Source organism: Egretta garzetta, unplaced genomic scaffold (genome assembly GCF_000687185.1).
Source record: "Egretta garzetta isolate BGI_Z169 unplaced genomic scaffold, ASM68718v1 scaffold405, whole genome shotgun sequence".
Classification (NCBI taxonomy): domain Eukaryota; kingdom Metazoa; phylum Chordata; class Aves; order Pelecaniformes; family Ardeidae; genus Egretta; species Egretta garzetta.
In genome coordinates this window covers 1,912,253-1,925,584 of record NW_009259854.1, presented here as the reverse complement: position 1 = coordinate 1,925,584, position 13,332 = coordinate 1,912,253, and the positions used below count along the sequence as shown (strand labels likewise).

The window sequence follows — 13,332 nt, the reverse complement described above, 5'->3', positions numbered from 1 at the left end:
ACCCGGAGGGCTCCGGTGGCCCGAGGCCTGGCGGTTTTTTCCCAGGCGTTTGAACGCCGAGTGTCGGGCCTCTTCTTTCACACACTCACCCACCCCCACACACCCCCCCACACACACCCCCGAGGCGTGGGGGTTGCGTCCCCGCCGGGCGTAGAGCTAAGCCGGTAGTGCGCTTCTCAGGCCTTCTCCAGCCGGTGTGGTAACTAAGAAGCAGAGCTTAACCGAGGTTCTGTTCAAGCTGTGTTTAAAATCACTTAACTGTTGGCGTTGTGCGCGTTGACGCTTGCTGACCGAACCGCCTTGGAGTTGCTCTCTTTTTTTTCTGTTTTCTTTTTGCCCTTCAGTAGCTTCCTTTGTACCTGTTGTTAATCCATACCCGAGTCCTGTCAAACCTTTTGATCGTGCGTGATGATGATTTTCATTTGAGGTAGCTGATCTGTCACGGGGGAGGGACTAGCACTCGAAGGAGCACAGCTTAACGGCTGCTGGTCCTGCTGCCTGCAGCTCAAACACAGCTTTGCATTATGGCCTTCTCTCAGACGAGCTGAGTGGACCTAAGGGTTAAATGTGAGGACATAACCTCAGAGCTCGAGGTTTGGGGAACAGGGTCAGGGGAGGGAGGAGGGCTATTAATGCAAGTTTCTCCTAACTTCCTACCCCTGGTCGCAGCAGGTGTTCTGCATCGCGTGACACCACCATGCAGCCCCAGCTGATGACATCTGCCCATTGATCAGGAGGTAGCACCTCATGCTCCGAAACTAAGCCCTGGAAGAGGTTCAGAGTCAGTGTGCATGTGACATCTGTATAAATTTTAAGTGCAGTATGTCTTGGATTACTTCTTTTAGAAATATTTCAGTAGCGAAAGTGGTCAAAAAAGGGTTGGAAAAAACAGTTGTCTTTTAAAAAAAGACAATTTTCCCCCTCAGAAATTACTCTTCTCAGTAATATGTCATAAACTATAACAGTAGCATAGCTACAAAGTGTGCAGTGCTGCCAGTTAGGTTTATTTTCACATGAGCCATCAGATGAGGGGAACATTTCTGCCTTTTTCAGCAGATCTTCTCTCCAGACAATTAAAGGCTATTGTGCACACGCCACAGCACAGACAAAAACCCTTCCTCGTTCTGGATGATGCTCTTGTAACCTTGTTTTCACCCTCTGGCAGCTACATAGTTCCTTTTCTGGTGGGCTTATGCCTAGCAGAGGGAGTATGAACTCAGTTAGCACTTAATACAGCTAACAAACTGTGCTGCAACTGTGAAAAATTACTGCCTGGCATGATCACGTTTGACAACTCTTTTAAGGTCTGCTAGAGATAACAGGCTGGATTTTCCAGCATGGAGGACTGCTCTGCGCGTGTGTGCAGATATAAACCATGATACACTTATATATAATTTAAATGCGTATAAAATCTTTTATGTTTAAAAAACTTCCCCAAACCCTTCAGCCTCTAAAACTGTTTTCTGAAATTCACACCAAACTTAAGCCTATGGAGAGCTGCCAGTATTGCGAGACAATTCATGATTTCTTACTCAAACTGGGTTTTGATAGTGTGTGATAAAGAGTTTTTGCAATTCTCCTCACAAGTGATTTTGGTGGAGAAAGGAGTAATTTCTCAACATTATGTCCAAGTCAGCATCCACATTCACTGACTTCAGCAGCGCAGATCAATCCCATGAGGGAAAGAAAAAATGAGTCTCAGAAAATGTGTAACACCAGGAATGGGACAAGAAACAGCTCGTTGATCGAGCAGTCCCATTCAGTGTTGCTGACTAGCGCTGGAGTGAGCCAGTTCGAACAGAAATGAAACAGGGTATTTGCATTTTTTGAGTTAGAAACATTGATCATTGAGCACTTTCTTCTGCAGTACCTTATTTAATCTTAATCTCCAGAAATCCTTATAAAGTCCTTAGTTAATTGCTGAGTAATGTACTTTTTCTGAATAAGGAAACCTGCGACACAATGAAACACTAAGTAATTCTAGTCTGCTGAGCTTTTGGGAGTAGAGCCAGTCAACAAGCACTTAATGCTCTGTTCTTTAACTTATCCGATCTTTAAGTGGCTCAGCCAATCGAGGACTAGGTCATCCATGAATTTTAAATACTTTATCTGAATATATTATATACTGAGTATCCAGTCATTGTGGGTTTTTTATTTTATTTTAATTTTTTAACTCCAAACAAGTAGCATTCGATCTGGCAGTCTGATAGGTACACACCCACTTTCAGCACAGGTTTGCAGGTAGCACTTGTTACTCCTCTGACTGTTCGCTTTCCTAATTAACCCCTTAGATATTTTTTGACAGCCTTTCACAGCCTATCTTCAGCCTTTCAGAAGCCAAATATATCGTGCCATAGCTCAGCATGAAATAGTTTCTATTTTAAGTAAACTGATGTGAAACAGAGAGAAATAGTGAATTATTTCCTTGGTTAATTAGCAAACTGTAGGTAAGAGGATCCCTGGATCCCTACCGAGAGGTTTGTAACTACTGGCAGGGGTCAACTTAGGATCTGGGGACTTTGGCAACTTCTGCTGAGAACCTTAATGAAAATACACTTCACACTGTGCCAGCTGTGAACTTACCCACATCTGTGATTCCATGACTGTGAAATTAAACAAAACGGGGGTTTTGTAAGTTCCGCAAATCACATAGTTTGTTCTTCTTTCACGTGCTTTATGTCACAAGTAGCTATCACAGTGCTCGCCCTGAAAGACACGCTGGTCTGCTAAAACTGTAGGTTTCAAAAATGTGTTTATTTTTTTAATATAACAAATTTGCTTAAGTATAGTAATGTAATCCACTACTTTGAGTAGCTGTCTGTATCCTACAGGAAGGCACAATTATCACACGGCATACAGATTTTTATAAACCCAATTTTGATTATGTTTCTCCAATATATGAATTGCTGCTTTCTCTAAGATACACTTGAGGAACATTGCCAAAAACCATTCTTCATCATTTGTATGAGTTACCGACCCAAAGGTATTGAGTCATGTTTGTTTTGGAAGCACATTGCACACAGGGCTTGTCAGTCATGTCTGCAGAAGGAGACACGTGCTTTTTGGATATAATGCCTGTAGTTACCAAATGTGAAGTTAAAAGCAAGTTTACAGGAAAGCGTGATTGCAAATTGATTACATCACTTTCATTAGCCTTACACAATTATTCCTCCCATGCAGTTGTGCCACTGAAAAATACCTCAGTCTTTGCTGCAGCAAAAGACTTTTAATGCTGAGGATTGTTAAGTAGATCAAATTCATGTACCAAAAATGATGCTGTTTGGTGGTTTACATAGCACCATTCAGTGAGGTGTCCGTGCCCAGCGGTGCCCAGTAGCTGCTGTGCTGGCTCAGCCCCATCACTGGCTCTTTGTGCAGACCTGTCTCCAGGTCTCCCATCTTTTTAATTACTATCGCTTAACCTGGGATAGAATCTTTGACACTGATCTTAAAATGCCACCAGTTCCTCTACCTTAATGTTCACACCGTTATTTTTATAGATTACACAGCAACAAGAAGCTTTTAAAAGAGTCTATTCAACTTCAAGATGTAATTGATGAAACAAAATGCTTGCCCACGGCAGCTAGCAAACTTTAAAGATAAAACTTGCAGTGAGGTAAGAGAATGATTTGGAAAAAAAAATTCTCTGATTTTGTCAGAGGACAGTTAAAGAGACAAAATATGCTAAATATTAGAGTAATGTATATTTGCTTACATAATTTGTGAAACAATTTCAGACGTGCATGATGAAGTACAGTAAATGCCTTATTTTGAGAATGACATGTTTCATCTTACATTTTGAGTTGATGTAAACTGCCCTATAAACTACAGAAATAAGCAGAGACTGCTTTTTGCTTCCTTCCTCTTCATCGTTGCAGCAACAGCAGGTCTTGGTACCATTTAGAAAATAAAGACTGAACTTCCTCTTCTGCAATGCTACTTAAGAGTTAAATTATTAGATGTATTGATTTTATCTCTAAGCTTCATTTTATGTAACGTGCTCTTGTATGTACACTTAATACTTTCTGTATTTCTTGTTCTATGTTTAAAAACAGAAGCTATCCAACAATATTAGAAAATAAAGTCAAAATGGTTTGAAGTTATTGTCCTCTTAAATAAGCTCCTCGTGCACAACATGAAAGTAAAAGGAACAATTTTAATATAACAACTCTAAGATACGCTTAGAGCTCCATTTTTATTTTAAATATAACTGGACAATGTTTTATAATGTAAACTGAAGATCATCAGATTAGAGTTCTGATAGACAGCTGTAAGTTCAACAAGACGACTTAAATATATACGTATTAACATGGTTACTGTTATGTACTCAGAAGCTGTCCACTAAAGAGCAAGAGCTTACCCTAGTACATAAATAGCACGGAATTGGACTCAGTAAATTTAATCAATTCTCCTGCTCTGCTATTTTACCAAGCCTATTGCTTTTAAGTAGGTAACCACCAAATCAATTTTAAAATAACTTTGTTTTAAAGAGTCCATTTGATCTGGCTGTAATTTCCTGAACAATGAGGTTGGGGAGAATGAGTTTAACTACAGAATCGGTGGGTGCCACTACAACGACTGAGCTGAGCTGCTGCTCTCGCCATGTTCTGGGACAAGTGCCTCCTCGAGTGCGTCACAGTTTAATTTCAGATCAGGAAGTTGTTAAAAATTACCTACTTACGAATTCAGACCTTGTTTACTCCAATCTGTATAATACTAAACTCCGATTATTATAACACTATTCCATGTAAGACTTTCTGTAACAGAAAAGCATGGTTTTTCCTTTGTAGTTGGAAATTTGATAAACAAGTTGTGTTTCTCATCAGTCCACCTGCCCTGAAAGAGACAGCAGGACCCTGATACAGCATGACAGTAGGGAGATGTAAATACGTATGTATTTGCCAGTTTAGTAAAAAGCTATCACGTCATTGTGCTCTGGACTATACTTTTTTTTAAAACCTCTCTCATCCCTTAAGGTTATGACAGTAACTGAAAATAGATTAATTTAACCGATGAAGCGGTGCCCATCTGAAGCTAGGGCTTTCCTGGAATGATATCTTTAAAAGATGTAATGATGTGCTCCCAGGGGCTGTTAACTCAGACCTCATGAAATTGATTTAAATGGCACTTTCATTGCATAAAGTATAGTTATCGTGATACGGTGCAGTCGGTGGCTAGTTACTGGTAAGAACTGCTGAGGTGAGCTCTTCAAGTTCAGCCACTTGCACGCTTATTCACAACCCTACCCAAGAGCCCTACCAAGGCTCTTACAAAACTAGCAGCCGGTTTACAACAAATTGCCAGGTCTGAACAAGAGTTTTAGCAGGTAGTGTTTGATTTGGGAATAGCTATCCCACAGGTAGGTAACATGCTCTGGCATCAGACTGCACGTCAGCAGGCCGCAGAGCACTGAAAATCCCTCAGACTTGCAATTCTCTGTGTGAAGCACTCAGAGGGTCACCGCTTACATCTCCTAATCCTTTCAAACACATGTGACCACAAAGATACTTTCTGCAAGAAAGCAGACAGTGAACAGCTGAAATATTAAGCATCTCTTCTTCCACGGGGCTTTTGTACTCTTCCCAAAACCCGATTTATTTTCAGGCAGTCCACTAATGAGAGCCAGGATTATCCTGAGGTACCAGGTTTTGTCACTTGCACTTTTGAAGTAAAATCTGTTAAAGAACCAGAATCCCTCCAGTCCCTGATGGGGAAGTATGTTTTAACTGTTAGCTTTATTAAAAAAAAAAGGGAATTGCTTTTACAGAGCAATCTAGATTAAAAGGGAAACTGTCAAAACTGAGAGCTAAGAATTGACTTTGCTTGACATTTATCACATATTGAAGGCTTTAGATGATCTGTAATCATAAAAGTATGTGAATTTCCAAACCAGACTGTGCCAGTCTCAGAGAATTACCAACCCGCCAACCAAATGTGATTAGATTTTAGATTTAGAGTAAACACAGATGTGTTATGTTGTAGAAAGGCAAAAAGCAGATGTGTATTGACTTTTACTATGGGCGTCAGTATGCTGGTGTCATGGGTTTTTTTACCCTTACCCCGTTATCCTGGTAGAGAATTTTAATTTTTCCTTTAGCCAAGAGAAAATGGGGAGTCTTACTATGATCACACTTCATTTCAGGATTCGTAATAAACATGCAAGAAGCTTAGGAGGGATAATAAAGATGGTTCACTGTTTCTATCTTAAGGAGATAAAATAGGACAGGTTATTTCTTGAAAGAGAGCAGTCTAAACCACTACATGCATGTACTTTAGCATGACATTTTGTCTAAGAGGTAGTGCTCCTAAAAAGCGATCTCAGAATCCAGTTAGTGCATTAAAAGGTTCAGATTAAGAAAAAACTTGGGATAACTTAGATGTCTAGATGTTGCAGATTTCAAGAGGAGTGAGACTGTTTTTCATGTTTTACATAAAGTGGAATGCTTGTTTTAGGTAATAACTTCAGTTCTTGCTTTAGCAAGGTATTAGTAGTTTCATAAATGTATTAATTTTGGATTAGAAAGGCTAATAGAAATACTAATTTGGGAGGGTTTTGAACATATTTTTTAAGCATTCCAAGAAAACAGAATGGAGACATTGGCTATTTATTTAGACCTGCAGAAAGCCATAAAAGTTGCAACACTTCGTGTTGTGACACGTACCTGGCCCTCGCAGCAGAATTCGTATCCATGAACAGCAGGTCTTGTCTCACTGCAGAGCACACCTGCAACTTAAAGAGGCTCAATTAGGTAATCTATTAGCCTCTCATGATCAAACAGGGAAGAGTCCCAGGCTCCTCCTATCTTCTTCACTCTTACCCACCTCCACGAGAGTCAGCTTTGGTACTCACCAGACCTGCTCAGCCACTCGGAGAGGTCACCAGTCAGAAGACTGACTTACCAAACCTTCCCCTCTCCCGGGAAGCTGCATTGGCTCCTGCTGCATTGCTGAACTGCCTGGGGGATTCAAACCCTCTTTTTCCCCACACACACCCTAACCACCAGGCTGAGCGCCAGTCTGGTGTGGTGGGAGGGGAACGTGGAGATGTTTTCTCCTCTACAGCAGAGGATGGAGGTTCTGTCTGTTCCAAAGAGAATGACTCCATAGTCTGGTATTGAACACAGTCGTCAGAATGGTCTCCTTATGTATTTTAGATGTTTATTTCTGTTACGTGTTTTGCCTGATGTTACAATTTTAATGCAAAGTACCCAGTTGTGCAAACAGGGATCAGAAATCTTTTCCTTCCCAAACTCTAGCCAGAAAGCTATATAGTTGTGCCATCTAATAACATGCATTTTATGTTGTAATAAAAACGCATCACTGTTGATTCAGGAAACGAATGTGAAATGGATAGGAGGAAGCTGTTTTGTGAGTAATATGTCATTAAACTGCAGAATCCATCATTCTGGGAGGGGTCAATATCTGTAGTTACATGGTTTGTAATCACCCTGCCCCAGGATATAAGTGCTGGCTGACTCAGGAAAAAAAATTGTCCTTGCTGATGGTAAGACCCTGCTGTGGATAAGGAGCATTTTGGGGAATTAAAAGAAAAATCCTTCTGTAAAGCATTGCAGGCCATTGCTAGGATTTACCACATGAAGAGAGACTTCTAGTATCGTATCTGTCCTTTTATCATTTATTAAACAGAGAAAAATTATTTGTTGTGTATTGTATGTCCTTAATTTTCTTTAAACAGACAAAATACCGCACGTCCATGAACAACCCGCCTAATACGTGAATCACATAAAATCTGACATAATTTAAAAAGATACCTCATTTTGCAGACATCCACAGACCTAGAGGTGAAACCTTCTACGCGGTTTTAAGCAAGATAGTTTTTTTACTTGTCTGCCCTTACAGTGGTGGCATGCTTGTAGCACTACGTACCCGTGTTCACAAGGATGCACTGTGTTTATCACGACAGCCTTATTTACTCCTTCCTCAGATTTATGCTTTTCTGAGTTAGTGAAAGAACGAGAAAAGGGCAGTAAAGGCTGAGACACCGATGATAGTTTCTGTATGAATGAGACAAGGTTTACAGGTATGGACAGTGTCACTTAAGTGGTACAGCTCAAAAAAATCAAATAAACTTTCAAGCATTATAAGTCTCTCTTCAAATCTGAAAATGAAACAGCAACTTCCCAAGCTAAACACAGAACACCCGCTTGGAGTTTGGTTGGGTATGTATCAAGTAGACCATCTTCAAAGAGAAGGTTAGTGGCATCCTGGGAGTACAGGGGATGTTACGCAGGGAAGGGAGAGAGTATTATGAAAATACTCATCATCTAGGAGAAAGGAGGAGGGAGTTAAAACCCTGTAGGAAACTGGGTGAAAGTTATGTGCCATAGAAACAGTCTTTCTATTGAGTCAGTGTTATATTGGTATGCAGTCCATCCAGAAGGTTGTCTTAATTTTCTAGATAAACAGGTACATTTAATAAAAGATGACCCCTCTGCCTAGAAACTTCGTTACATTTATGCCCTGAAACCATCAGGACTACAGCAAAATACTGCTGAAATGGAACACGCAGAAAATAGGGCAGTAATTAACGTGAGTTATATGACTGCTCATGACCAAAAGAGCTTTTTGTTAACAAACCTAGTATTTTCTATTTTACAGGATATTGATTTCTAACTAGGGAGATGGAGAGTTGCCCAGAGAGCTGTGGAATCTCTGTCCTTGTAGGTGTTCAAGACCTGCTGGGACAAAGCCCAGGCCAGTTTTGACCCCACTTTGAGCAGGAGGTGGGCTAGTGACCTCCCGAGACCCCTTCCAGCCTCAGTGATTCAGTGTTCCTGCGTCTCATTTCAGACGTCTGATTTATGTGATTAAGATGAGTGCACCCTCTCCCCAGAGGAGCAGTCATACACTCCTTCCACAGGCACCTCTGGGTACCTCAGCTGGGTACTTTTCTCCATAGTGCATTAACGAAGCCCAAAACTCAGTGACTACATTTAGACAGTATTAATCTCCCTACACTGTAACAATGGTTACAGTTTTAGTAGAACTGCTTTTCCCTGGGAGGGACAGCACAAGGTTCTTACAGCAAAGTTAACTCTTAAAACCAACAAACTGGAATAGAAGGTCATTTTTCCTTGACATATACACTATACAGCTACTCCTCAAACCAAAGTAGTTAGCTGGAAAGTCCTTACTCCTTAAGTTGATTATTTACGTAGTCTAGAAGTAGCAATGCTAGTTTGAGTCTCACATTAATGACCTTAAATTTCTCAAGTCAGAAATTCCATTTTCTCCTTAATTTTTGTTTAAACCTATTTGTTGCAGCCAGAATTGCCCTTTTTATCCTCCTTTCCATCTGTCCAAAAATACCAACAGGTTTTTTTTTTTTTATTTGCTAAATAATTCATTGTGGGCAACTTCTTAAAATATCCTGTTAAACGCATCACAAAATATTAAATACTATGTTTCCCTCTCTCTCTACGATCATGGATGTGATACCAAAACTTTACTAATTCTGATGTAGTGGAAAAGTTGAGTCTTTTGATAGTTCTGTTCTGTTTCAAGTCCAGCAAAAAATGCCGTCGGGACCCAAGTTTATATGCAAAACACTAAACTGCCTGGCACTTTTCAGTTGTGCTACGGTTCCTCAGCTTCAATATATAGTATCAGGGTGAAGTGTACGGCCACAGAACTAACACAGTTGAGTAAACAACCGCCTACTTGTACAAATGTTTCTGCAGAAATATTTCAGAAATTTGCCTTGAAATTAGCATCACTATACAACTCTCTCCTCCCTTTTCCTCCTGAGCAGCCTCAAAATAGTCTACAATAGATACTTGTATTACCTTATTTTCATCTAAATTAGAATTTGCCGTATGTTTATTTCAGTTCAGGCATCGGTTTCTTTTTCATTATCCAGTTAAATGTAGGTATCCATAGGATAATGCACCTAGAATTTTGCTGAGTACAGGAGATCTGGTGTGCTATTCAAAGCAGGAACGGTTGGTGTTGAGTTTGCTAGGTGAAGGAAAGTGGATGTAGTATTCAGGGCACGTACAGACATATTTTTTTTGTCCCATACTATGAGGCAAACAATAAAGATGACATTTGTGTTCTGAAGATTTTTAAAAACTAAGGTATAGTTTCTTGTCTTGTCCTCTTTTAAAGACCTTTGGAGCATCTGATACAATTGCTGCTCTCTGATAACGTTACATCTTTGATGACTTTTTGAAGGTTTGTAGAAAGAGTATTTTTATTCTCAGTTGCTTTAGAACTGGAATGTTCCATACCCCACTGTACCTAACGTTTGTCTTTCTGACACCCTGTTTGGGTGTGACAGTCCTAAGTACCTGTACACAAATGGAAAAACCTTTTTCTGAGTAACTTCAGACTGTAGTGCTAAGTCTTTGTACTACGACTGCTAGTGTTTACTATGCATTGTGGCAGCAGTAGGTGTGGTTAGCAGAAACATAATAGAAGTAGAATTTTTATCTACTTAAAGTGACAATTAAGACAGACAGAGGCAGTGCTAAAAGGCGCAAAAAATAAGGAAAATGCAGAAGTAAAGTTTTGTTTCCTGTATCAGCTAGTCCATAACAGCTGAATGTAAAATTTGGCTATTCTAATTCAGGTCTATTTTTCCTGAGAAAAATAGATAGAATAGGGGCTCTGGAAGAGAAATGCACCCTATCTTTACTCAAAACGAATTAATCGCCTTTCTTTGAAGAAATATTGTTTTGTTTTTCTTTGTTATTCAAACGTCGTTTCCTGTCAAAATGGATGATGTTTTACAGAATAAACTAGAATCAGGAAACTGAGTATTTTTTGCAGAATGGAATTGCTTTCCCGTCAGCCATAGGAGCCGATACCTTTGTGCGTTCCTTGTGCCTGCTTCAGTCACATGCAGATGAATGGACTTGGATCCTTCTCCTACCTTGGCTGAAGCCTGTTATTCGACAGAGGGATTCTGATATGCTGCCTGAGCAGCATTACAATGTTAGCAGCACATGAGGATATTGTAATCCTCCAGTCTTTTCTCCTGAAATACTTTGACCTTAACTGTTCTATATCAAATGATGTATTTTAAACTTTAAGAAGCAGTTTAGCCCAAGTCCTTGACCAGACTGATTTTTTCTGATAGAGAAAAGAAAATACTGGCGGTTATTGTAAAAATTCAATTGTGATTTACTCTAGTCTTTTTTGCTAGTATGCTTCCATCTATTTTCAGTCTTAAGGCTCATCAATTTAGAAGACTTTTTTTTTTTCTCTTGGGGAATCAAAATATTCCATTAGCTGGGCTCAGTTTTACCCTTGCTGAAAGTACGAACTGACGCGTGCTCTTTCATTCCATATATACTGGAGTCTTTAGTTCCAGAGCTGCTTCAGCATGCCATTCAGCTTATGAATTTGTCCAAGTTACAATTTTCTTAATAAAGAAAACTGCTAAATGTTACAAACAAGGAATAGTCCCAATCCACCAAATGAAATCTGAAAGTGAGAGATCCTTCGCAATTATTTAAGCCGAAGCGAGCTTTGTGGCAAATGCAAATTAAACCAAGCTTTTCTGGGGTAGCGTGAAGCTATTCACAGTTGTGTCCCAATTACATTTTATTTGAGGCTTTTCCCCATAGAAAATAGTTTGGTTTTTTTTTTCCTTGAAATATCTGTAAGTTATAAAACTTTGTCTGTCATAGTGCTTGAAAGTTTTTAAATGGAAAAACATGTTTGGCATCTGAAATCTCTTGAGAGGAAATCAAAGCTTTTTATTGAAGCTTGTTAGTCACTTTCTGTGTTTGAAAGTTTAATAATTTTGAAGAGAACAAAGTAAACTTGAGTTTTTCTGGATTTTTTTTTCCCTTAAGTGAGCAGTACCAGTAAGAAGGGAGTTCTCGTGTCACGGAATTGTAGGTCTTCCCCTAGGTTTTCAAGAGATGTTTGAGAGGTGGGGAATGTAATTAAAATCTTATTCTCCCTTTGGCTGCATTTTTAATTTTGAATTCAAACCCTGACACGGTGTAATAGAGCTTTGCTTTAGGGTGTTTTATACCTCTATCAAAGTGACTAAAGTAATTAGTATTTTATAAATTTTGGTAAGTATTTTGTCACTGGAAGCACCAGTGCAGGTGAATGATAATGGTTTGAAGCTCAGGCAGTGACAGAACCCTAAATGAGAATGTCGCCTTTTAATCAAGAGCACTTGGAGTCTATGGTATTGAAATGCCCTACAGAGAACATAGAAAAGCCATCCATCACTTTGTGACAGTCCAATCTTTTAGTGCATGAGTAAAATTTTACTCAGCCTTTCTAAGGCTGTTGGAATGTAAGATGTTTTAACTCACCTCAAAACAGCAGCGTAAAAGCTCGAAAGCGTAACGTGGCAGATTGCTTTCTGGACAGCATATGTGTCTTTATGTATTATCTTTATTTATTTAGATTGCAATTGAAAAGTTTCCCTTGTCCTGCTTCAAACACCTCCCCCCTCCCTCTTATACACCCAACAGGCGAGATTATTTCTAAATGTTAGTCCTATGTTTGGAGTTAATTTGCATAGCTGATTAACTCTTGACACTCAGCGGAAATACTCTGCAAGTTAGAGGGAAAGAACTGCTGCTTTAGGAAGGGCAGATTTTCTAAGTCTCGCACGGAAAAGTAGTTTGACACGTGACTCAGAAGTCCTCTGGGGAATGCTTAGAAGAAGCTGAAGTACATTTAGTGACATGTACTTGGAATTATAAACTATTATAATAATTCAACAACCTAATTTCAAGCTTTGTGTTGTTATGTTTGTTTTTAACAACCCTCCCTCAGCTTTCTTTATAAGTGAAAGCAGCAGCGGCATGCTAGGACAATGTGGTAATTTAAACAAAAATATTTTTGTTCCCAGGCATTTGGGAGATTTACTTTGATGTCAGTGGAAGCAGAAACCTGTACCAGGAACCTTGTCTTTTAAGTTGAGTTGGCAATGATGACTTAAGTGGATTTACTCCCAATTTACACTGTATGCATGACTGTCATGCTCACCCTACTAGCTGCTTGAAATCAAGGACACTGATCTGCACTGTACTTAATACCTGTTTTCAGCTGTCTACTACTGAGGTTTTTTGTTTAGTAAATTGAGTTTTTCCTGTATCCTGTGGAACAAAATTTGCTGTGAATATGCAAGATTAGGTTTTTTTCCTTCCTGGCATTTGAACATTTTCAAGCTGAAGTACTTTCTGTCCTACCCCAAAGTAAGGTAGGACCTTCTGTGAAGGGAGGATGTTCCTAAAATGCTACCATGTATCGGAGTGCTGAGAGAGAAAAGGCTGGGGAAATTCTATTGGGCTTCATTTTAGTGAGTGGAAAGAAAGAGGGGAAAAAGTTTTTCCTGCT

General features: G+C 39.5%; 1 protein-coding gene across 1 annotated transcript in view; it reads left to right on the top strand.

The window, feature by feature from the left end:
* The first annotated feature begins 3,527 nt into the window (after positions 1-3,527).
* The window catches only part of INO80C (INO80 complex subunit C), a 28,906-nt gene continuing 19,101 nt past the window's right edge, over positions 3,528-13,332 (top strand). The window contains exon 1 of the mRNA XM_035895478.1: positions 3,528-3,616. Within this exon, the coding sequence (XP_035751371.1) occupies positions 3,557-3,616 (60 nt within the window). The 5' untranslated portion in view covers positions 3,528-3,556. The remainder of the gene's footprint in view (positions 3,617-13,332) is intronic.